At 48.3% G+C, this 22,203-nt stretch overlaps 1 protein-coding gene across 4 annotated transcripts; it reads right to left on the reverse strand.

Annotated features, from left to right (window-relative positions):
• Nucleotides 1-245: 245 nt before the first annotated feature.
• On the reverse strand, nt 246-11,020 carry CCNK (cyclin K). 4 transcript variants are annotated; one of them, XM_061581287.1, is made up of 12 exons: nt 10,836-11,020; nt 10,048-10,090; nt 8,883-9,105; nt 8,357-8,438; nt 7,799-7,930; nt 7,321-7,426; nt 6,551-6,608; nt 5,891-6,060; nt 5,022-5,410; nt 3,027-3,057; nt 2,261-2,329; nt 246-1,657 (listed from the first exon to the last, which is right to left on the reverse strand). In XM_061581287.1, the coding sequence occupies exons 3-12, from the start codon at nt 9,041-9,043 to the stop codon at nt 897-899; spliced, it is 1,959 nt and encodes a 652-aa protein (XP_061437271.1). In that variant the 5' UTR covers nt 9,044-9,105; nt 10,048-10,090; nt 10,836-11,020; the 3' UTR covers nt 246-896. The 4 variants fall into 4 exon arrangements, with proteins under 4 accessions (XP_061437271.1, XP_061437264.1, XP_061437254.1 ...); XM_061581280.1 differs by having other exon boundaries at nt 10,041-10,090; XM_061581270.1 differs by having other exon boundaries at nt 10,008-10,090; nt 10,836-11,019.
• Between the last annotated feature and the right edge of the window lie 11,183 nt (nt 11,021-22,203).

A 22,203-nucleotide genomic window follows, 5' to 3' on the forward strand; every position in this document is an offset into this window, starting at 1 on the left:
TGATTTACCTTCTAAAAAAAATCTGGCATGTCTCGCACCCCCAGAAAGGGCATCTCGCAACCCCAGGTTAAAAACCATTGCTGATTAACCGATCATAAAAAATACGAATGGAAAGTTTATGGATTCTCACACGTGGTGTCTAATATTGTGAGCATATTAAATTTTAATTGACAAATCGATGTATCACATCTAGTAATGAGATAAATTTGAGGCGTATTAAAAAACGAGCCTTATACAGGTTTTCCAAGCATGTTCAATTTTTATTTCAAATGTCAAAATATAATTGTTATCGCTGCATTGAGGATGACATTCACACCTCCGGATCAAGTCATTTTGCAGTACACAGTAGTTTATAAAATAAAAACAGCAAGCTTTAAATAGTGTACTGGGCAGAAGACCATGGGCACAGGCGATAATAAGGCAATGTTGACGACTGCCCTTCTCATCAACCCAAATTACAAGCAACGCACCATCGCAGCCAGTCAGCATCTGGTTTGTAAAACGCATTACACATGATCGATCTCAAGCATCCTTCACCACGAAGGTGGTGCGATTCCAAACAAATTATTCGCAACACAAGCCACTTATGTTCCCGTACATGCCACCAACCTAGAATTCTATATAGAACTCATGGAAGTTCAAGGACAACGGGCAACTCTGCCAAACAATCACCACTTGACCTCCCGAGCAACCACATACAGGAAGACGCCACCTCTAATCCCCATAAACCTGCTCAGATCTGTTGTTCAACTGTCCAGATGCTACGACGGTTACATTCGCGTTTGCGCATGGTTCTTAATTAACGTACTGACAGCGCTGGATTTAACATAATGTAGTTATTGGTGCAAAAATAAAATCCTTGTCAATGCGCCAAAGCAAAGGCTCTGGCGCCACCATCACCTCTTCCACGCGTTGCGACCTCTCGCCTCTTGCATGCAGGTGATGCGCACCTGGGGCATCGCCGCCGTGGGGGGTTGACCCGGTGGCCCCCCAGGGTGGTGCGGGTGGGGCGGAGGTGGGCCGTGGTGCGGGGGTGGCCCTCCGCCAGGCGAGGGAGGGGGCGGAGGGTGAGGCGGCAGGGGGGGCGGCGGCTGGTGGTGGTACCCAGCCTGCGGGGGCACGGGGGGCAGGGGGGGCGGGTGGGGGAGCACGTGGTGTGGAGGCGGTGGCGGGGGACCCACGCCGGCACCCCCACCCGGGTTGGGCGGTATATGGTGGTGGTGGGGCAGTGGGGGAGGCAAGGCGTATCCCGCGCTCGTGCCGTACGTGTGCGGGGGGTAGGCGGACGGCGGCGGGGGCGGCAGGCTGGTGGGGGGCGGTGGCGGCGGGTAGGAGGTGGGCGGAGGGGGGTAACTGTGTGGCGGGAGAGGGGGCGGGTAGCTCATGTGACCGGGGGGCGGATAAGAATGCGGGGCGGACGCGTAGCCCCCGGCCCCGCCGGCTTCCGCCGCCATTCCGCTCTGGTAGCCGTCGCTGGCGCTCAAGTAGGAGCCGCTGCCCGGGGGGGCGTAGGGGTGCGGTGGGGGTGGGGGCCGGGCAGGAGGGGGCTGTGGGGGGAAGGGGGGCAGTGCAGGGCCCTTGGCGATGTCGTTGCCGTTCCCCACGCCCGAGTCCAGGTCCATGGACACTACGGACGTGTTGGCCGATGTGCGCCGCTCTGTGGGGAGGGAGGACGACCAGCAAGCAGTTCACCAATGGTGCAATATAATATTTCTTGACAGCGGACGCCCAAGGTCTCTCTTTCAAATGAGGATTTTATCTTGATGGACGACGTTATTGTCAGCCACAGCTGAATAAAGGTCCCTCCCGCCACCACCCCATTTTATTCCATTCCTGTTTATCCTTCATTATTTTTGTCCAGTCGTGGCCTCCAAATGTTTTGATTAAGCTGGTTACTAGGATCATGTGTGCCGGCTAGGACTGTAACAATGCATGAATGAACAGATTTCCCACTAGATTCTTAATTAAAGCACATATGTAATATTCCGTGTTTTTTAATCAGTAAATGTTGTCATGGGTTAACATGACCCTTGCATGGGGGGATGGTGGTACAGACGAAGACTGTGTACATAAGAGCTTACACACTAAACTCCAGGTCTCCCTTGAACATTAAATTGTCTGCTTTGTCTCGGGATGATGGCCGTTTCCACTCTTTTTCATCTTTGTTGTGTCAAGCATCCTGAGTTGCATTTACATTTTTGTTCGCAAATAGTTGCTATGAATATATTTTTTATCAGGACAAACAGTAGGTCCCTCTCACCTGTGATGGGAGGCCCGGCAGTGTGGACTGGAGAAGGGTCTTGCTTTGGTATTTTTGTATGTGGGGGTTCTGTCATGTTATGTTGGGCAAACAGGACGAATGATCAGCACGAGACTAAAAGAACATTAGATAAATATTACATTCTCCAAAATACAATTGTCAGTAGTAGCAGAACACGCGTGCCAACAAGGACACTCAATTGATTTTGATAATGTTGAAGTTTTGTGCAAAACTAGCTACTACTGGCCAAGACTAATTTGAGAATCTATCGAAATTTAAAGAAATCAAAATAACTTTAACCGTTCGGATAGCTACCACCTTAGCCTAACATCGTTTTGAGACAAGGCTCAAAAGAAAGCTGTCTCTGGTGTGAACCAATCAGTTTCAAAGACAATGCATATATTATCAGAGTACATTTTTTGTTTGCATTCTGACCACAAGTAGTGTGGTTAATGCAAAGATGGTTCCCTGTAAAAGGTTTCAGTTTGGTGTTTTAACATCTTAACACCTGTTTTGTTGCCAAATAAAAGGGGAAAACTATTCTCATATTTTGGTACTGGCAAAGGAGGTCCCATGAAAAAAGAATAGTTGTATTTTATAATTTAAAAAATTACATTTTCTGCTTCCTTCCCTCGAAACTTTATATTTTATTTTTTCAAAAGGTGAGGCATTTCTTGTAAATCAGCTGCACTTGAATGTTTCTTTCCCACGTAAACAAATAAAAGAAATAAATCAACAGACCGTAGCAATAAAAATTAAAACTCACCGACAACTTTTTCCTCTCTTGCCGGAGACGCCTACAAACATCACAAACCCAAACATGTATTAAAATCAGCACCGTGCAATGTTTAAACACAATTGAACGGTTGTGTCACCACGTATTTACAAAGTTTCACCAGAGCCCCACTCCGGTGTGAGGAGTTGTATTGGCGGCTAAAGTCTTTTGGGTAAAATCACACTCAGTAGAACTGTGAACAAAACGTGAAAAGCAAACAAAAAGTGAAAAGGGGAGCCAGTCAAAGTGTCACAGTTTAGACTAGGGTAAGATAAGTTTCGGGGCTTGGCCTGCGAGTTTGTTCAGGCTAGGGTAGGGTTAAGATACAGCACCACATAACAAACATGCCCCCCGAGTCCATTCACTGCCAAGTATGCAGTCTGGCCCTCAATTCTACACTACATATTGTGGAGGACTGTCCTCTAACCAGATTGGACAGAGGACTCCGAGCACTGAACTTTGTTCAGTGCCTGTTCCAAGCCAGGAGCAAGGAGGAGGGTTAGCATCTGGTGGCAACCGGCCGTAAAACCTTAAAGTCAAAAAATGGAAAGTCTTTGCAAACAAATGGCACTCAGTCCCCTGCAGCCCTCAAGTTGGCAGAGGGTGCAAAGAATCTCGGGACTTAATGACTCTGCCGCTGCAGGGAGTGCAGAGACCTGGGCGGTGGTAGTTACGTTGTCTGCACATATCAAGACGGACAAACAAAATGGAAAGAGCAGAAGGTTGTTCAGGAGGAAGAAAAGGTTGGCTACGTGGAATATTGGAACAATATGTCAGAAATTAGTGGACTGCTTGAGGAGGAGGAAAGTCGACATCGCATGCATCCAGGAAGCAAAATGGAAAGGCAGCAGAGCGAAAGAGATTGGCTGTGGTTTTAAATTGTACTACCATGGAACAACAGCAAGGGTAAATGGGGTTGGAGTTTTGCCGAGTAAGAAGATGAAAACAAAGGTGGTGGAAGTCAGATGAGTCAATGACAGACTGATGATAGTCAGCCTGGTACTGGACAGTGGGGTTGTAAACGTGGTGTGTGCATATGCCCCGCAGATGGGCTGCAGAGGGCAAGAGAAGGATGAACTTTGGGAGAGCTTAGACTTGGAGTTTCAGAGCTTACCGGTAGATAAAGCAGTGGTGATGGGTGAAGACTTAAATGGAAGAGTGGGAAGAAGTATGGACGGATATGAAAGGAACCATGCAGGATGCTGATATGACAGTAGGAATGAAGGAGGAGAGAACATTCTTCGATTGGTCCAGGGAAATGATATTGCAGTGGAGAATACCTACTTCCAGAAGCAGGAGGTACATTTGATGACCTATGAGAGTAGAGGTGAAGAGCCAGATAGATTTTATTCTGGTGAGGAGGAAGCACCTGAAAGGAGTGAAGAACTGCAAAGTGATTCCTGGAGAGTGCGTAACTGGCCAACAGACTACTGGTGACAGACTGCATAGTGAAAGGAGTGGGGTCATGTGGTGTGATCGGACATGGTGGCCCATGGAACGGAGAGAGAGATGGCGCAGGACAGGGCAGCATGGAGAAAGAAGGTTGGCAAGGACAGCGGACCCCACGATTGGGACAAACGCGTTGAAGAAGAAGACTGAGAGCACTGAACACGATAAACAATTATCGTGTGGCCTGGCTTCGGCCAAGTATGCACAGGCTAAAAGAACTCTCGCCCTCCCCCTAACTTTAACAAACTACCCAACCAGACTAACACCTGCCCTACCTCTCACTCTGGGATTTGACCCAGCCTACTTTTTACTTTTGGGTGTTTACATCGACCTAAGTCGAGAAAGGAAAGACAACAGCATGCGTTTATCAGACAAGGCATCACTCAGCAGCCCCAGGAAGAGGCAAGGCTGGTATGTGACGCACTCAGCAATACAGACTCCTGGTGGGAGGGACATCTTGTTAAAATAGATACCGGGTGAGAGGGACACCAGAGAAGAGAGATACCTGGAGATACAGAAACCGGGTGAGTCTCGTACCTGCAAGGGGCGCTTAAGGGGCCGGGGAGAGCTCGAGGGAGGTGATGGTTTTTTTGGTGTTTGCGGCAGCGACGGTTGCGCCTGCTGCTGTTGCTGCTGCTGTTGCTGCTGCTGCTGCTGCGCCACAAGCTGCTGTGCCGCGACGAGCTGTTGCGCCGCCTGCTGCAACTGCGCAATGGCTTGTCCAGCTTGCATGCTGACGACCGGGGCCTCCCCAGGCAGCTGCTGCTGTTGCTGCTGCTGCATGGACAACTGCTGTACGGCCTGAGCCTGAAATGAGGCCTGCGTGTGTGCCAGCCCGATCGCCTGCGATTGCGACGGGGGCTGCTGCAGCTGCTGCTGCGACTGCGGCGAGTGTGAGTAGAGGTCCAGCACCTGGTGGCAGATGTCTGCGAGGGAAACACAGCCAAGCGCAACGTGTGCCGCATTGATAAACGGCGCTGCTGCAGCCCGTTCGGGTTAAGTGCTGTTCTCAGATATATCATTGACTCACCATGTAGCTCAGGGGTAGAGCGAGTGGCTCATAATCGGAAGGTTGCACGTTCAAACCCTGCGAGAGTGAATAAATTGAGTACCACTATGTGGGGAAGTCAACAGTGGTTGTCCCGTTTAGACTTTTCCCCACCAAAGGAATGTGAAACTTCCACCACTGGCTCAGAGCTCAAAAGTGACTTTGACGATCGAATCACTGGAGGGAGTGGGTGAATCATTACACCTCTGCACCCACGCACTGTACCACACAGACATGTGCACACTTACACACACACACTCACTGGACCTCACAGACGTGTGCGCACGCAAACACACACATGCACACACATGTGCGCGCAAACAGACGCACGCACACACACACACACGAGCCCACTCACCCTCCAGCAGCTCGACGGGCACGTCCTGCACGAACTGCTCCCACCAGCGGCGGTGTGCCGGCCTCGACGTCCACTCCTGGATCTCAAACTTGCAGAGGCGGCCGGCCAGGTACATCACCGCCACACCGATAATCTCGGGCTCCCATTGGAGGCACAGCATCGTGCACAGGCTGTGTGTGCAGAGGGGAAGGAGGAGAGGGATTGGAGGGTGGTGGGGGGCGTTAGGAAGGGAGCAGTGATGCATGTGTACATGCGTAGTCACGCATGCACACATGCAGACACCTGTACAACCCCTTTTAACAATCCGCTGCTGGATGAGGAACTCCCCACACGTCATGCGAGGTTGTGGGAGTTTTTTTACCATACTTCACCACACTGATCAGTGAGGGTTGGTGAAGGTGGAGATCATAGACGTATGGGCATAGAATCGATTTTGCTGCACTGCTCTCTGCTGGCACCACACCGTGGCCTATAACCAAATCTAAAGAAATGCGCAGCAGGGTAAAACGTCGACAGCGCTTTGACAGACAGGCAACTACAAGCTTAACGCGAGTTACAGAATGCGGGGCCCACAGGTACACCAGGACATGTTAATTAGTGCAGGATGAGCGGTGGACACTTATGCGAAGTCGAGCTGGGAGAGGCGGTCACCTCGCTCACCTGTCATTGACAAACGTCCAGGCCATCTGCACCAGCTTCTGCAGCTTGCTCTTGTCTCCTGCGAAAACACCACAGCGACCCGACGTTCTTAAATTATTTAAGACAGCGGGGTTCTCAACTCCCTCAGTGCGCAGGCTGCAGCATCGATACCGTGCAGAAAAATGCACGCAGGAAATGTTAGCACCATGTTGTGGCGACAGAACACACTCATACGCAACACGAGACAAATGCTGTACTAACACCGCAATATAAAAAGGCGTATTGTGGCCTTAATAACCTAGGGAGGGGGAGGGCACAGGGCAGGATGCAGGGACCAGTCGTGTTGACTGTGGGGGTGTCATACCAAAAATATTGAGAATCACTGGTTTAATAGATCATGACAAATCCAGTGCTTCTACGAACGTGCATCTGTATCTCTCAATCAGCTCTCGCCTCTCGTAAAATCACGTGACTTACGTGTTGCCAACTCAACTCCCCTCTCCCTGTGAAAATAATAGTTGCTCCCTCCCGCTTAATCATTCCTTCTCTCTCCCTCTCTATCCTCCCCTCTCTCATCGCCAGAATCTTGGCCGGGTCATTCCACCTCCCCTTCCCCTTTGTATTTGGTGCTCTCTCTTTCTTGCTGCTGCTCATCTCGAGCAGTGTCCTGTGTGTGTATCTTTGGGACTTCCCTCCCGGCATCCCTTCCCTTTCCCCAACAACCAAGACAAGACGTATTTTTGAGACTATGAATGCAAGTGTGTGGACGACGTGCAGCGGTGAGAACAAACCCTTGAGCTGCTTGGCGTATTTTAGGAGGAAGTGGTAGGGGTGCTCCAGCTGAAGGTCAAACTTGATGGTCTGCAGGAGAATCCTCTCTAGCACCATCACCTCCTCCTGCTCGCAGAAACACAGTTCAATTGTTGATTTTGTTTCACTGGGTGAGACACCAATACACCAGGATATCCGTCTCATTTTCAAGAGTGACCTGGGTCACCAAACCCCCGCACCCTGAACCCTAAAAAAAACTCGCCCTAAAACCCTAACTCTAACAATAAACCCAAACCATAACCTCGAATAGGGGGTAAATAAGCATGTTCACTGCTGGTAATACATATTCATTCACCAAGAGGAACCAATATTTGTTTATACTGGCAAGATTGTGAGAGATGGCGATGGATTGGAAATGACTATGGCTGGTGATGATGAACGACATGTGTTCACGACCACAGAGCATGTGACACACAGCAGAGGGCAGTGGTCGCTCGCCTTGGGGTCGTCTCCAAACTGTGCGAACTGCACATCGTTGAGTAGGCTGCGCGCCGTCTTGATGATGTCCTTGCACTTCTTTGGCGTCTCCTCTACCTTGCCGGCCAGGAAGAGGCAGCAGGCGCCCGTCACCTGCGCAGAGAGCGCATCACAGACCCAACAGCTGGTTAATTCCACACAGGACACACACAGTAGAGGGGCCTGACACAAGGGCAACGGAGCCTGTACAACTGTTTCTAACTTTTCACCAGAAAAACACATTTCACCGTAAATATATAACCCATATGCCTGACACGGTGCTGGGAGCCTTCATCTAGCAGTGTATTGACAAAGGGAGGTTAATTATTATTTAAGATATTCTGCTGTAAAACATCAATCTACTAGGTGGACTAAAAACAAATATTGTATTTTACATAATACCCATGCTTCTCCACAACGGTACGTAGGTTAATGTACTGCTTAAAGCAAAGTAAATGTATGGGCTAAGGTTAGGAATTAGATTTAAAGCTGAAATATGTCGGTTGCATTTGGAGAGAGCTGTCGTCGCAGGAGACTCACGTATCGTGGGAACTGCTTGAACGAGTGGAACATGTAGAAGCGGTGGAAGTAGACCATGCCGGTAGCGAGTGTGTCGTAGTGCCTGTCATGGAGCTCAGGAAACTCAACGTTGCAGACGACTCAATTAGATTCATTACCCACGGAATTACCAAATGGCTGTGTGAAGACACCCGACAGTACCCCTTGTAAACCACTTTGGTGGATATTTTACCGTTTTGGCTAACGACCACCGAACTTCACTGTAATTAGGCATCTCCTCACCAGCAGTGAGTCTCTCGCTTTTTAAAACCATTCGTAGAAAGACAAAGTGAAAAAAACTCATTAAACTTTTTAGTCCTCTGCCCAATGGCAGGGTGCCATAGTGTGGCATGGCATTGTGGACCAGCCTTGCGGGCAATTATAATGACAACTACCGCAGCACGGCAGGCATTAATATTACGTTGCGATTCAAATTAATTGCAAAGTGAACACATCATGCAGCGGTCATCAGAGACTGGTGCCACCGGGCGCTAACGACAGAGGATACAGCCCGAGCCTCGTGCCCACGTCGAAGATGAAGCGAGCACCCTCGCGGCGGTAGCGCGACTCCGTGACAGCGTCCATGCCCTCCTGCATGGATGGTGTCCGCACAAGGTCGCGCTTGTCCCAGTACCAGCATGGCCGCCGGGGCTCGCCCTTCGCCCCCATTCCCCGGGCTGGGCCGAGCACCTCTGGTACGGCTCAATGAGTCCTCAGTAGTCTCCTAGCAGCTGAACACATACACATGTGGGCAACAGGGTTTTAGTCAACAATGACAGTAACAAGTTAGATACTACTGCACAGCTTTTCCAGGTTATGCCGTAGAGCTCTCCAATTCCTTTTTGGGTTGTACCACGTGTTGTATGTAACTCATCCCTCTATATTCCGCTCCTGAAGTAGCTCCCAGTACATTGAGTGAAAACGTCAGACATCACGCGGTACAACCAGAACACACGAGATTGCATTTAGCCGTACGAGTTGGCAAAAACAAACACGGCCTCCTGTGGAATCCGATTTAACGTTAACGAACCCAGTTTAATTCAAATTGTTTGGTGATTCTGCGTTGGCAGTGGTGCGCAAAAAAAACACTCGACATAATCGCCAATAACGCTGCGGCCTTAAAAGGAAACTATAAGTGATATTGACGGTTCGGACAATGGCCCTTTTCAAAGTACATGGGCCTATTTTTCGCTCAATTTATACTGCACTAATGTATATAGCAAAGTGAGAAGTTCCACTTGGTTTTTAATTTACGGGGGAAATAATTAACATCGTCTTTAATGCTATTTAGTGGAACGGTGGCTAAGTGGATATTCGTCCGCTGCCCTATGAGCCTAACTACCTTAAGTTGGAGTATCATACATATTAACCCATACGGTTTACCCGTATTCTTATACAAGGAAATTGAGTTTTCAGGTCCATACAGCCGTTGAAATACGGGCTTTGTAGGATGAACGTTGAGTTTTATAAGGGCACGGGGTGACCACTAAGGTCTTAATTGGTCTCTAATAAGGTAGGCACTGATAAGGGGTTAACAGGTATTGATTCTCAGCCCACGGCTCGTATCCGTGGTGAGTGATATCTGAGAATCCGTCTTGGACCCCTCCCCAATCCTTCATCAACCCGCACTGACCAGCGTGGTGAAGTATGGTCAAACAACACCCACACCGTGCCTGTCGCGGTGAGGCCTTCATCCAGCAGTAGATTGGCAAAGTGCTGTGAAAACATACATTCGGGCACATGTTTTAATACACTCAGCCCTTGTCCCGAACACACCAACCATGCAACAACGTTCATCTCAGGAGCACACTCAGTTATGAAATTGTCAAATAGCCCCGTGTAGGCCCCTGTCGAGTCCCGAAACTCTGCGAGGCTTTAATCTTGAATGGAAAAGCACATTGTTGTTATTCCGAGGAGATAGAGCGACTAAATTAGCTCGTGTACAGGTACGAGGTGGCTTCTTATCATCGAAGGCTCGCGAGGGATGGCAACGGCTTTGGGGAGAAGCCTTCATCCAGCAGTGAATAGACCATTCCCGATGACGACGATGAATAATTATTGCGAGCTACGAGTGCTCATCTCACAACACTAGACCTCACAAACACTGGCTCCGACATCTTTAACTCAAACTCCACGGAGATTAACAAACCCTCTTCTTCTCATGCCCATTTCCTAAACCACGCACGCGAGCCGAGCGCCGAGTCTCCACCCGCGCGCCAGACCCAGCCCGGCCGGGCGAGGTGCGACCTCGTCGGTAGGGCCATCTAGTCAAGCGGCGCGCCTCGCCGCGGCCTAGTGGATACGCCGGGGCCAAATCTCTCGAATGGCCTCGAATTTCGCCGCGGATGGTGCGGGAACTCGTCCAGAGCGATGGCTTGAAGCCCTCGGCGACTTAGTATGCGTTAATTGGCGTAGCGTTAATTGTAGTTGTGTGTTTAAATGACGGGAGAAGATGCCTCACCAGACGAGCGGATGTTCCCCGGTATGTACTCGGCGCCGGGGCAGATGAATTGGGACCCCTCCTCCTTCAACGCGAAGTCACTAAAACCTCCTAGGGTCGTCACTAGGTGTCGCTACACAAATCTAGCAAAGCAGTAGCAGCAGCAGCGAAGTCAAACTAAACTGCAGTCTTTTATCTTAACCAGGACCCACTTGAGCGATATGGATGAGTCGTTGTTTCAGAAGCGACCTGGCCACCAATGATATGTGAACGAATTGGCGTTATCGTGTGGACATTTACAGCAGCCAAAATGTCTAAAACGCGTGTTGACCCTAAAGTGCCAAGGGAAAAACCACGACCATGGAGGGACAGAGAGAGACACGCAAATATACAGCGGGCGTCAGGGTCCTTGCATGCCAGGCGAGAGCTCACATCTCGCCAATCGTGGCACCCTCGTCCCAGGTGCCACGTCCCCACTGAGTGATTCGTTGTTTTTGATAATATAGGTTTTTGGGTCAGATTATTTATAAATGTGTCGTAACCCTCCACCACCCGACACGGCCAAACAGTAAAAAAATGTGTCTCGTTTTTCAAAGGACAAAATAATTCACTTCTTTCTTTAGCCCATTTATTAGGTATAACCTTGTGAGCCATGCGGCTCTTAACTCGGGTGCAACCGCAACAAAACAAAAACATGAACAAAAACATCTTAAAGTGACTACACGCAACAGACAAAAATCCTAGAAAAAACTGCAAAGTCGTCCAGAAAAAACACCGCATTTCAACGCTGTGTGCAAAAATCCCAGTGGGATGCAAGTCAAACGATAACATAAATCCGAGCCACACGCGTTTGACACACGAAGCGATTGTGGGAAAATCCACATTTCCGTGACGGCACCAAGTCCGTCCGTAGCGGCGTAGATCACTCGAGAAAGTGGCATGCGTCCACACACACACACAGCAAGCATCATCATCAACCACGATCATTTCACTGTTGGATGACGGTGCCCGCAGTGAGGTGTTGGTTCGGTGTGGCCGCGAAGGTCGCGAAAGTTCCACGGCGTCTGAGAATCACTCCTCTAAAGTCAAGAAATGTTACTTGCTAACTAGAAAACAAAATATAGCTGTCAGCTCTGAAGCATAGCTGAGTAAGAAGATCATTACCACACACCTCAAATCGTCCCCACATCGCATAAATACCCAACCGGGATGACACATAGCAAACATCAATATAACACTGATGTCAATAACACCGCCTTCAAAATAAATACAAATATAATTAGCGACGTTTCGGCCAATGGCCCTATTCACAGTTCAATGGAGAAGCCAGAGAGATGGAGCAATCGTCTCCCGCAACTGGCAGACTGATGCCCCATCATGCTACTCTTGCAAATGAGACTCCTATTCTGATGTCTTGAGTCCTCACCTGGTTAAACAAAGTCTACTTGAACATCTGACCATGTTCTAGACCCCAAAAAGCCGCTATATTTGTCGCTCGTGGGCAAAGTGGTGCCAAATCTCCGAAGCAGAACGTCGCCAAATGAACCACAGACATAAGAGGTTTTTTTGGGGGGTTAGAGCGCGTAAATATAAATGTGTCGTTAAACCCGCCACCACCCGACACAGCCAATTGGTAAGGTTTGTCACGTAAACAGAACGTGCCAATTCGTTACTCGTAGCGCACAATAAATCCACATCATTTACAATTTTAGTACGACGTTTTGCCAGTAATTAGAACTAGCATCATCAGGCGACAGCCAGATTTGTGGAGAAAAAAAAAACACTTCTTCTAGATTTGAAGCTTTCGTGACTGCAATGATTCATATTTCTAGGTTTTTTCGGTAAAGTCACGTAGGTAAAAAACATTAAAAAGTAAAATAAAATTTAAAAATCACGACGTTTCGGAGGCAACACAAGCTTCCGTCTACAGGTGGTACCGTCACAGCTGTCGTGGCTGTGACGGTCCCACCTGAAGACGGAAGCTTGTGTTGCCTCCGAAACGTCGTGATTTTTATTTTATTTTTTAATGCTTTTTTACCTACGTGACTTTACCGAAAAAACCTAAGAATATAAAAAACACTTCTATTATAGATATTGGTCCCGAAAGCCCACGTGTTAAACGACCCACAGACATGGTAATTGGTTCTTTACCCTTCTATCTGGCAACAAAACTGACACCTTTTTGCAAGGAGTCATGTTTGCATAGACCGCAATACCTGCAGTCATAATACAAACAAAAGAACATAACTCTGATAATGTGCACTGTCCTTGAAGTTGATTGGTCCACACCCGAGACAGCTTTCCTTCGAGCCTAGTCTCATATGGGTTGGACCAGATGACGCCAAAAGGCGCACAACTCAAGGACAATGCACCATCAGAGTATGAGAGCTCGGGGCAAGCATCTACACTATGGGGACCTCATTTGCCAGTAAAAAATATGGTAATTGGTTCTTTACCCTTCTATCTGGCAACAAAACTGACACCTTTTTGCAAGGAGTCATGTTTGCATAGACCGCAATACCTGCAGTCATAATACAAACAAAAGAACATAACTCTGATAATGTGCACTGTCCTTGAAGTTGATTGGTCCACACCCGAGACAGCTTTCCTTCGAGCCTAGTCTCATATGGGTTGGACCAGATGACGCCAAAAGGCGCACAACTCAAGGACAATGCACCATCAGAGTATGAGAGCTCGGGGCAAGCATCTACACTATGGGGACCTCATTTGCCAGTAAAAAATATGGTAATTGGTTCTTTACCCTTCTATCTGGCAACAAAACTGACACCTTTTTGCAAGGAGTCATGTTTGCATAGACCGCAATACCTGCAGTCATAATACAAACAAAAGAACATAACTCTGATAATGTGCACTGTCCTTGAAGTTGATTGGTCCACACCCGAGACAGCTTTCCTTCGAGCCTAGTCTCATATGGGTTGGACCAGATGACGCCAAAAGGCGCACAACTCTAGGCTCGAAGGAAAGCTGTCTCGGGTGTGGACCAATCAACTTCAAGGACAGTGCACATTATCAGAGTTATGTTCTTTTGTTTGTATTATGACTGCAGGTATTGCGGTCTATGCAAACATGACTCCTTGCAAAAAGGTGTCAGTTTTGTTGCCAGATAGAAGGGTAAAGAACCAATTACCATATTTTTTACTGGCAAATGAGGACCCACAGACAGTCGCTAAAGTTGACAGGCGAACCTTCTAACGTCATCATACATCACCAACAGACAATTTACCGAGTATTGCAAGTAGTAATCTTATCATCATCGAGAGGCAGACAGAGGAACACATTGATTAATGAAGGTACGCATTCATAAGATGTAATATTTATTTTGATGTTCTTTTAGTCCCAGGCGTGGTTCGTCCACTAAGGGCGTTGGGGCGCGGCCCCACCAAGCAGCTGGAGATGACAAAAAATTCTCATAAAAATAATTTTCTATCAATTGTCTTGTGTTTAAAACAACTAAAATATAATTATTCTTTCAACGTGAATTGCCTAATGAAGGTAACACTTTATGCGGTTCATATTAGAAACCGCTGCGACACCAAAGTCTGATTTGTGCCTCGGGGAGGTCTCGGGGCGGCCGTGAAGGCGTCCGAGTGAGAGATGTCTCCATCCATTCTTTGCGATTAGCTTCGCATTTTAGCCAGTAATATTAAAAACAACTTTTAAAAAACACGCTTTTATGAAATGTGCTAGTAATGGAAGAACTCCACGACTCCAGGAAGTGGCCCCGAAGCTTGCCATAACGTAAGGGATTGTGGCCAAATTACAGCCAACGTCAGTTGAGTGTGGACAATTAGACCCAAGCCGAAACATAACATAAAAAATAACGTTTAAAAATATGTATTTTTTATGATAGAATATTGTCATCAGTATGACATAAGTATACCAAGTTCGCAGTCGATACCACATTGGGAAGTGGGTTAAAATTTAGTTACAAAATTAGAGAATACAACAACGACAACAACGATAATGACAACAACAACAACAGACAGAGTGAGTTAAATGAAAGCGAGTAATAAAAAGGGGCCCATGGGCTTTACTGACGATGTCACAACGCGAGGTTCCACGGTGCAAATGAAGCAGCTCACAGACTACACGATGGCAGCAAGTGCAGCAAACGAAGAATTAGCAACGAACACTGTAGAGTCACTCCTAAATATTCAATTTGAAAGGATTTGTTGAGTCGTATCAGCTGATCTTTCATTGTTCTTTAGGCTTTTGGCAGTGTCAAAAAGGGTTGAGGGTCATGGGGACAGCATTTGGCTACTTTGTTGTTTTATCTCGTATCACTTGCGTGTGCTGCAGCTGTCGTGATGTGTTCTTCTCCGACGAGTTCTCGAGTCGTTACCGTGCGTAGCTCGGCACGCGGTCCGACGTTTCGCTCCACGCGCCTGGAGCTTTCTCCAGGGATCGAACCTTGTTCAGTTCCCCGGCACGTAAAACAAAACGTCGGACTTCGTGCCGAACAACACGCGGCGCAATTCCGAATGATAAAATCTTACTGGGCGACGGCATCGATTTATTTCCAGGTTTGTCCACTAGAGGGCAGCGAAATCTCACCGCCTCGGGCGTAGGGCAGGGGGTGGGTGGGTGGGTGGAGGGCACCTCGGGGTTGGGTTCCTTCGGGATGAAGTGTCGGCGTGGTTGCGGTGGGGTGGTTTACTTTCGGAAAGTTACTTACTTTCGGAAAGTTACGGACTTTCCCATTTTTGCTTTCGTTGTGAACCAAGCACCAGCCAATTCGGTCAACGCATTTCAATTAGAGTCCGAGTCTGTGTGTGGGTTGACCTTTCAATAGTTTGTGTGTGTAGCGGTCAGCGGGCTGCGCTACGACCCTGGTCACCCGAGTGCGATTCCCGTTCACGGCCAACACCGGTGACGATTTTCTCAACCAGTCCTGGGCATCCGCTAGGCCGACTCAGCCTCGATTGACGACCTGGTGTGCTGTGTAAACATCACCGCTAGGTAGACAAAGGAGGCCGGACGTGGTGCTGGCCACCCACCCCCTCGTGTGCCGTGCCCACGCCCACAGGTGCTTGCTAACAGCACTTGCCTCAAACGTGTGTTAAGGCTATACGGAGATCTTTGTCTCTGGTTGACTTTTTTTTATAGCTTTTGTGATACTCAACGACTACGATGGGAAAACCCAACACATTCGTCAATGACATTGTGTGTGTGTGTGTGTGCCCTTACAATGGGGCGCCGTGGTGGGGAGATGTTAACTCCCTCGCCTGGTATGTAGGAGGTGGTGGGTTCGAACTTGACCCTGGCGTCTGTATATGTGGAGTTTGCATGTTATCCATGTGGTCGCGTGCATTCTTCTAAGGGACCTCCGTTTTTCCCTTTCACATTTAGAATGAACCTGCGTTTAGAGTATTTTGGCTGCTATACATTTCCACACGATAAACCACTTTGTTGAGCAATGAATTGTGGCTGGGAATTAAAAAAAAGTTTTTACAAGGAAAACAATGGACGACGTTTCGGGTAATTGCACCTTCATCAGCAGTGTTATCGACGAACGTGTTGAGTTTTAGTCTTTTTGTTACTTGTGTAGTGAGCGACTTTCGAGTAGAAGCCTTCTTATTTATTAAGAGCACACTGGGCGATACACTGTGTAACGCAGCTACACGTAGGCGATCCTAACACGTAGCCCCATCTCCGGCTTCGCTACGCCAGCTGTTCGACCAGCGCAGCGACAGCGACGGAGAGAGTCTTCCATAAGATCAGCCACGTGGTCGGAGACGAAGAGATGACGATGAGCAGCGACGCAGCCAGGACCCGCAACAGCCACGAACCTCTGATTCGGTCCCCCTTTTATCTGCCCCGGCGCGGCCAAGCTCCATCCCTGGCACGCCCCCTTTCCAGAACCTTCGAGCTGGTTCCCGGAGCTTCTCGACTGACTCCGCCTTTCACCTTTATCCCAGATACGCCCCTCTTATAATAAGGCATTATGTAATGCAGCCATAATCACCACTCCCGGCCGATTAAAAGATAGCCGTCCCAGCTAATAATAATAACCAAAACACACGTGAGGCAGAAAAAGTTCCGCCATAACTGGAACAATATAACAAAATTAGTTTATGAATAGGGCAGAACGATCTGCAATAAAAGGGAAGGATTCGACCAGCAAGCGAGGGAGGTAAGATAACAACAATAGGAACATAGAGAGGAAGAAGAAAAAACAAATCCTTCTATAAAACACGCGAGCGCAACCCCCTCAATCCCCACATACACACGCAACCAACGGTGTCATCGAAATTTGAAACATTTTGACCGAGTCCTCGATGCCGGTCCATCCATGGGGACAATCTTCGCATCCTTGACAGAAGACGTGGGCTCCGCCTGGAACCCCAAAGAGGGTGATGACACCCCACTTCTGACACCAGTTGTAATGACGACTTGACACACCTCTCTTGAGATGGCACTTTAATGAAGACACATTTACTTGATATTGGCGGAGACCCCCACTGCAACAGCCCCGAGTCTCCCGCGCATCTCCCCTTTATATTCCGACCGAGGCCACGCCCCCTTTCCCAAACCTTCTTGCTGACTCTGGACGCTCGCTCCACCGGCAGACTCTACTGCCCTCTTCCGTCACCTGATCACGCTCCCTTCTCGATCATTCCCGTAGCCACCAGTCCCTTCGTACTCACAACCGATACCCCTGTCATTACCTCCCGTGGCCACATTCGTACTGCAGGCTGACTCCCCTGTCATTACCTCCCGTGGCCACTAGTCCACTCACGCAGCATGTCGGCTCAACTGTCATTACCCCCCCCTCCCCCCTTCTTAAAAATATAGTCGTCCCGGATAATACAAAGACTTAAAAAAAGACAAAAAATCAACAATTATGGAAGAATGACAACCCACAACCGCATGGAAAAGAACCTGTCGCTCGATAAAAAAAACAATACAATATGACGAGTCAGTGGTGCAAGCCACCTCACGCAAACAATAGCAACCGCACCGGGGTACACACACAAAAAAAAGTTTGGCTTTCGGAATCGACAGTCCACTTCCGTGGTTTGGAGAGCCGTAATCGCCACCGTAAAGCTCTCGACCGGGTCGTTGATGCCGGTCAATCGCACGTGGCGGAGTCTTGTGGGCCTCTGAGAATCAGAGGGTCACATTCTGTTGGTGGCATAACACATCTCCCGGGTTGCACAACCATCCCGAACAACTACCCGGGCACATCCGACACACCAGACCCCGGCAGTTTTTTTCTTTGCTGCAGGGATATCGTTTCACATTCGAGCTAACTTGGCATTACCCTCGCTTTTTCGTATCTGCTAAGATTGGCACAGCGCCCATCGATAGCAGGGTGCGGGGGTGGGCTTGGACACCCCGCGTGGGTGGAGGCAGCTATGGGCACATTTGGCTCTGCAATTCGACGCTAGTAGCAACGCATTCCTGACGCAAGTCTACAGACTACAGACACGAATGATCATTTTCAAGACTCATGCGTTGGGTGGGGGGGAGGTTATCTCAGGACAGGCCAGTGGTTTTACAGGGTCCGCAGTTATTGTTTGGACACACACTGTGAGTGAGTGCACACCGTGGAACAGAAGTCACGGGCGCACCAAGGCCGATTTCCTGAACACACATCGCAGTCTGTAGAGACACTTTAAGTGCACGCACTGTCATTTAACAATTATAATCATAATTTGTATACATGCGTAATGAGGACTTGGACGCACTTGTCTTGAGATGGCCACGTGCTCAATGGCGGAGTCAGGATTTTCAGGTAGGGGGGGTGGCACTCATGCAGCCAGGGGGGTGACTCATGCAGCCAGCTATGGCTGCAGGGTTTTGGTAGTACATGTTGTTTATGCCATTTATTGTGAAAATTCCGTCACAGTTCACTGTTTCATTGGTTTCATGGCTTTATTTTGGTGATTTCGAAAAGTGTATTGGTTTAGCCATGTTTGTTTGTTGTAGTACAGAGTTAGACTGATGGCCTTAATCTAAGTTGTCTTGTGGTTGTTGTTGGTTGTTTCACTTGCATCCAACTGGGATTTTTGCACACAGCGTTGGTGTACGGTGTTTTTTTCTGCAATATTTTGCTGTCTTTTCTTGGATTTTCTGTTTGCACTCAGTCACATATTCACTTTAAGATGTTTTTTTGTTCAAGTTTTTGTTTTTTGTTTGTTGCGGTTGCACCCGATTCAAGAGCCGAATGGCTCACAGGGCTATACCAAATAAATTAACTTGAACTTGAACCCCTCCAGCAATGAAAAACGATAGAGGAGTTATTAGTAAGTGAGGACTTGTCCCTTGCGTTTTAATCGACGCGTGTGCGGCGATGGTGCAGCGATGGTGCAGCCATCGATCGAGGGTCGAATTCGAACCGCGTTGTGTGATCGGTATCGCGCTCGCTGGAGGTGTTGATGCCTTCAGGGAAGTCGTGTACTGTTTACGCAACTGCGCACAATTCTGATTCACAACCGCTTTGGCGTTACTTATTGCCAATTATGGACTCAGACTATTGTCCTATCATCTCATAGAGTCCCTGGCACGTAATAATATGCTACACAGTGGCAGTGGCGGTCGCAAAATTACGATTTATCTCCATATATGTAAAAGGCAAAGTTGTGAATTTGTCTGTTCAAAATGTTTAGTGTACTTCCCGACATGCAACAAACTGGAAATTTGCCATGTGGGTACTTTCCAGACTGTACACCATGCAACAATTATAAAAATACACTTTTGTTATATTTTTTTGGGGGGGGGGGGCTCAATAATGCATATATTTTTTGCACAGCAAGTGAGCTGTGACGTCAAATCTGTCACGTGACCCGCGCACGTGGAAGCGTAACGCATTGTAGTGTAGTGGGTAGCGCTACGCTGCGCTATGAACCCGGCGACCCGAGTTCGGCCACCACCGGTTACGATTATTTCAACCGGTCCTGGGCCTCCTCTAGGTCGACTCAGCCTCAAACGAGTAACTGGTGTGGTGTGTGCACATCGCCACTGGGGAGACAAAGGCGGCCGGGCGTGGTTAATCCAAGTCCTGGGCGAAGCCGGGTAGTATAAAGCTAGTTACTAATAAACCCCAATGATCCGATCATAATTAGGGATTTCGATCCGATCATTGGGAGGGCACATGCCACTTAACAGACTGTTGGGGAAAGTGCTGTTAGCGACCACCTATTAAGGCCGGCACAGCATAGGAGGGGGGGGGGGGGCGGACAGCACCATGCCCGGCCACCTTTGTCTCCCCAGTGGTGATGTTTTTACACAACCCACCGGGTTCTGAGGATGATTCGACCTCGGGGTAGGCCCAGGACCAGGTTCAGATAATCGTCACCGGTGTTGGTGGCCGTGATCGGGAATCGAACTCGGGTGGCCATCCCCATGACCACCACCGCTACCCGCGGAGTTACCGGGGAGGGAAACCTTTGGAGAATTTTGGACTTCCCCCTCTTTCATAGTGAAGGGAATATGGGTTTGCGGAGCCACGATTGGGCTGCTGTTGTTTTGTTGTTGTCGTGGGATCTGTGACCGCTGGTTGTGATTGTTCGTGATCGTTACTGAGTGTGGCCTACGAACGGCAAGTCGCTGTGCTTTGCCAAATGAGGCGACTGGAGGAAATGGGCAGGTGGAGTATGAATACATGTTCAGAATAAATAGTCCAGTATCAATGCATATTCAGATTTTCTGATCGTGTGGCGGTTGGCAGGTGTAAGCGGGCTCGATTAGCCGGTGGTCGAGACTTTATGGAGAAAGCAAATCATGTACGGGTAGTAATACGAATATATATTTTATATATGTAGCGTCGTTCATGCAATAACTGCATCTCACAACGCTGTAGACGACAACATATATACACTCTTGTCCCTCGCAAGAAATATCACACCAACAGCAATGCGATTACATGCCGCAGTAAACGAAAACGTGTTTTAATGGGACCTAAATAGTGGAAGGGACTTAATTTGACGAATGTGGAGCGGGAATGCGTTCCACGCAGTGGGAGCTGCATATCTGTAGGCACTCACACGCACTGTCTTTGCATTTAATAAAATTGTAGTCTGAATGAGGAAGTAACTAGATCATTGCATCGCGGGGTTGATGGTGACGACAATGCAAGACCAAAGCATCACGGTGCAGTTCTTCGGGAACTGTTGATGATAACTGCACAACGCACGAGACTGGGTGCGCTCTGTGCACGCGTGTCTCTGTTAGGGGCCGTCCACCGGGGGGGGGAGGGGGGTTGAGAAATGTGACGTCACATCAAAATGCGCAACTTTAAATAAATATAGACAACACGGTCTACTTAATTAAATAGACTTTTTAATAAATGTTTTCTCCTACAACATCAGAGTGCAGCGCCACATTAAATACGCACTACAATGACAATAGTTTAAAGATATTTGAAGCATGTTTTATATTTTTTTTGGGGGGGGGGGCAGAGCTTTGTGACGTCATATTTTAGGGGGGGTCTGACTTTGTGACGCCGTGTGACGAAGGGGGGGAGGGTCAAAAATCGTAAAAAATCGCGGGACGTCATTTATGGACGGCCCCTTATATGAAACGCACGGTGTTGCGGTTCCTGCACTGTTGTAACGGATTTGATTATCGCAGGCTCGTGAGAGATGGCCACGACTTGGGGAGGCCTCCATCCAGCAGCGGAGTCCTCTTCTTGCGCATGGCAAGACGCCACGGTGGCGAGATGTTAACTATCTTGCCTGGTATACAGGAGGTCGTGGGTTTGATCCCGACCCTGACGCTTGTGTATTTGGAGCTTGCGTGTTCTCGCCATGGTCGTGTGGATTTTTCTGCAGGTCCTCCAGTTCTTCCATCAACGTTTACAAACACGCGTTTAGAATATTTGGCTGATATGATATTCCACATGATAAGCCACTTCGTTGAGCTATCATTTGTGGCCAGGTCGCTTCTGAATAAAGAGCTGTACATCTCAGCGGTGATGCTGATACTGCGGCTGCAGCGTTGGCAAGTGGCGCACAAGCACAGTTCACAACAAACTCAACACAGTCATCGATACCACTGTGGCCTAAACAGAGAAAAACGACGTAACGGGTAACGTTTCGGGGAATGGTGCTTCTTCATAGCACATAGAGAGATAGAGAGTGCACTTAAAAGTACTTGTTGATTTGTAAAGCGTTTGTCTGGTACTCGACGGCTACTATTACAGGAGACCCTTGCATATCGCGTTTTTATCGATCGCGGTTTCGACCTATCGCGGGCCAACCTCTCTTTAGCTCTAGATTTGAAGCTTTGGTGACTGCAAGGATTCATACTCTTAGGTTTTTCGGTAAAGTCACGTAGGTAAAAAATGAAATCAAAATTAATTATGATGTTATTTTTATTAATATTGATTCAATTTTTTACCTTCGTGGCTCTCTTTAGCTATCGC

The sequence above is a fragment of the Lethenteron reissneri genome, chromosome 8, assembly GCF_015708825.2.
Source record: "Lethenteron reissneri isolate LAM-NWPU_2019-01 chromosome 8, ASM1570882v1, whole genome shotgun sequence".
NCBI classification, from domain to species: domain Eukaryota; kingdom Metazoa; phylum Chordata; class Hyperoartia; order Petromyzontiformes; family Petromyzontidae; genus Lethenteron; species Lethenteron reissneri.

What these genes read in the sequence shown, in the direction of transcription:
- CCNK (XM_061581276.1), bottom strand. Translation starts at nt 9,043, where the DNA reads ATGGGGGCGAAGGGCGAGCCCCGGCGGCCATGCTGGTACTGGGACAAG. An exon ending in GTGGGCACGAGGCTCGGGCT is followed by an intron (nt 8,439 to 8,882) that starts GTATCCTCTGTC and finishes GCTCCATGACAG; the next exon opens with GCACTACGACACACTCGCTA. An exon ending in GCCCGTCGAGCTGCTGGAGG is followed by an intron (nt 5,411 to 5,890) that starts GTGAGTGGGCTC and finishes TTTCCCTCGCAG; the next exon opens with ACATCTGCCACCAGGTGCTG.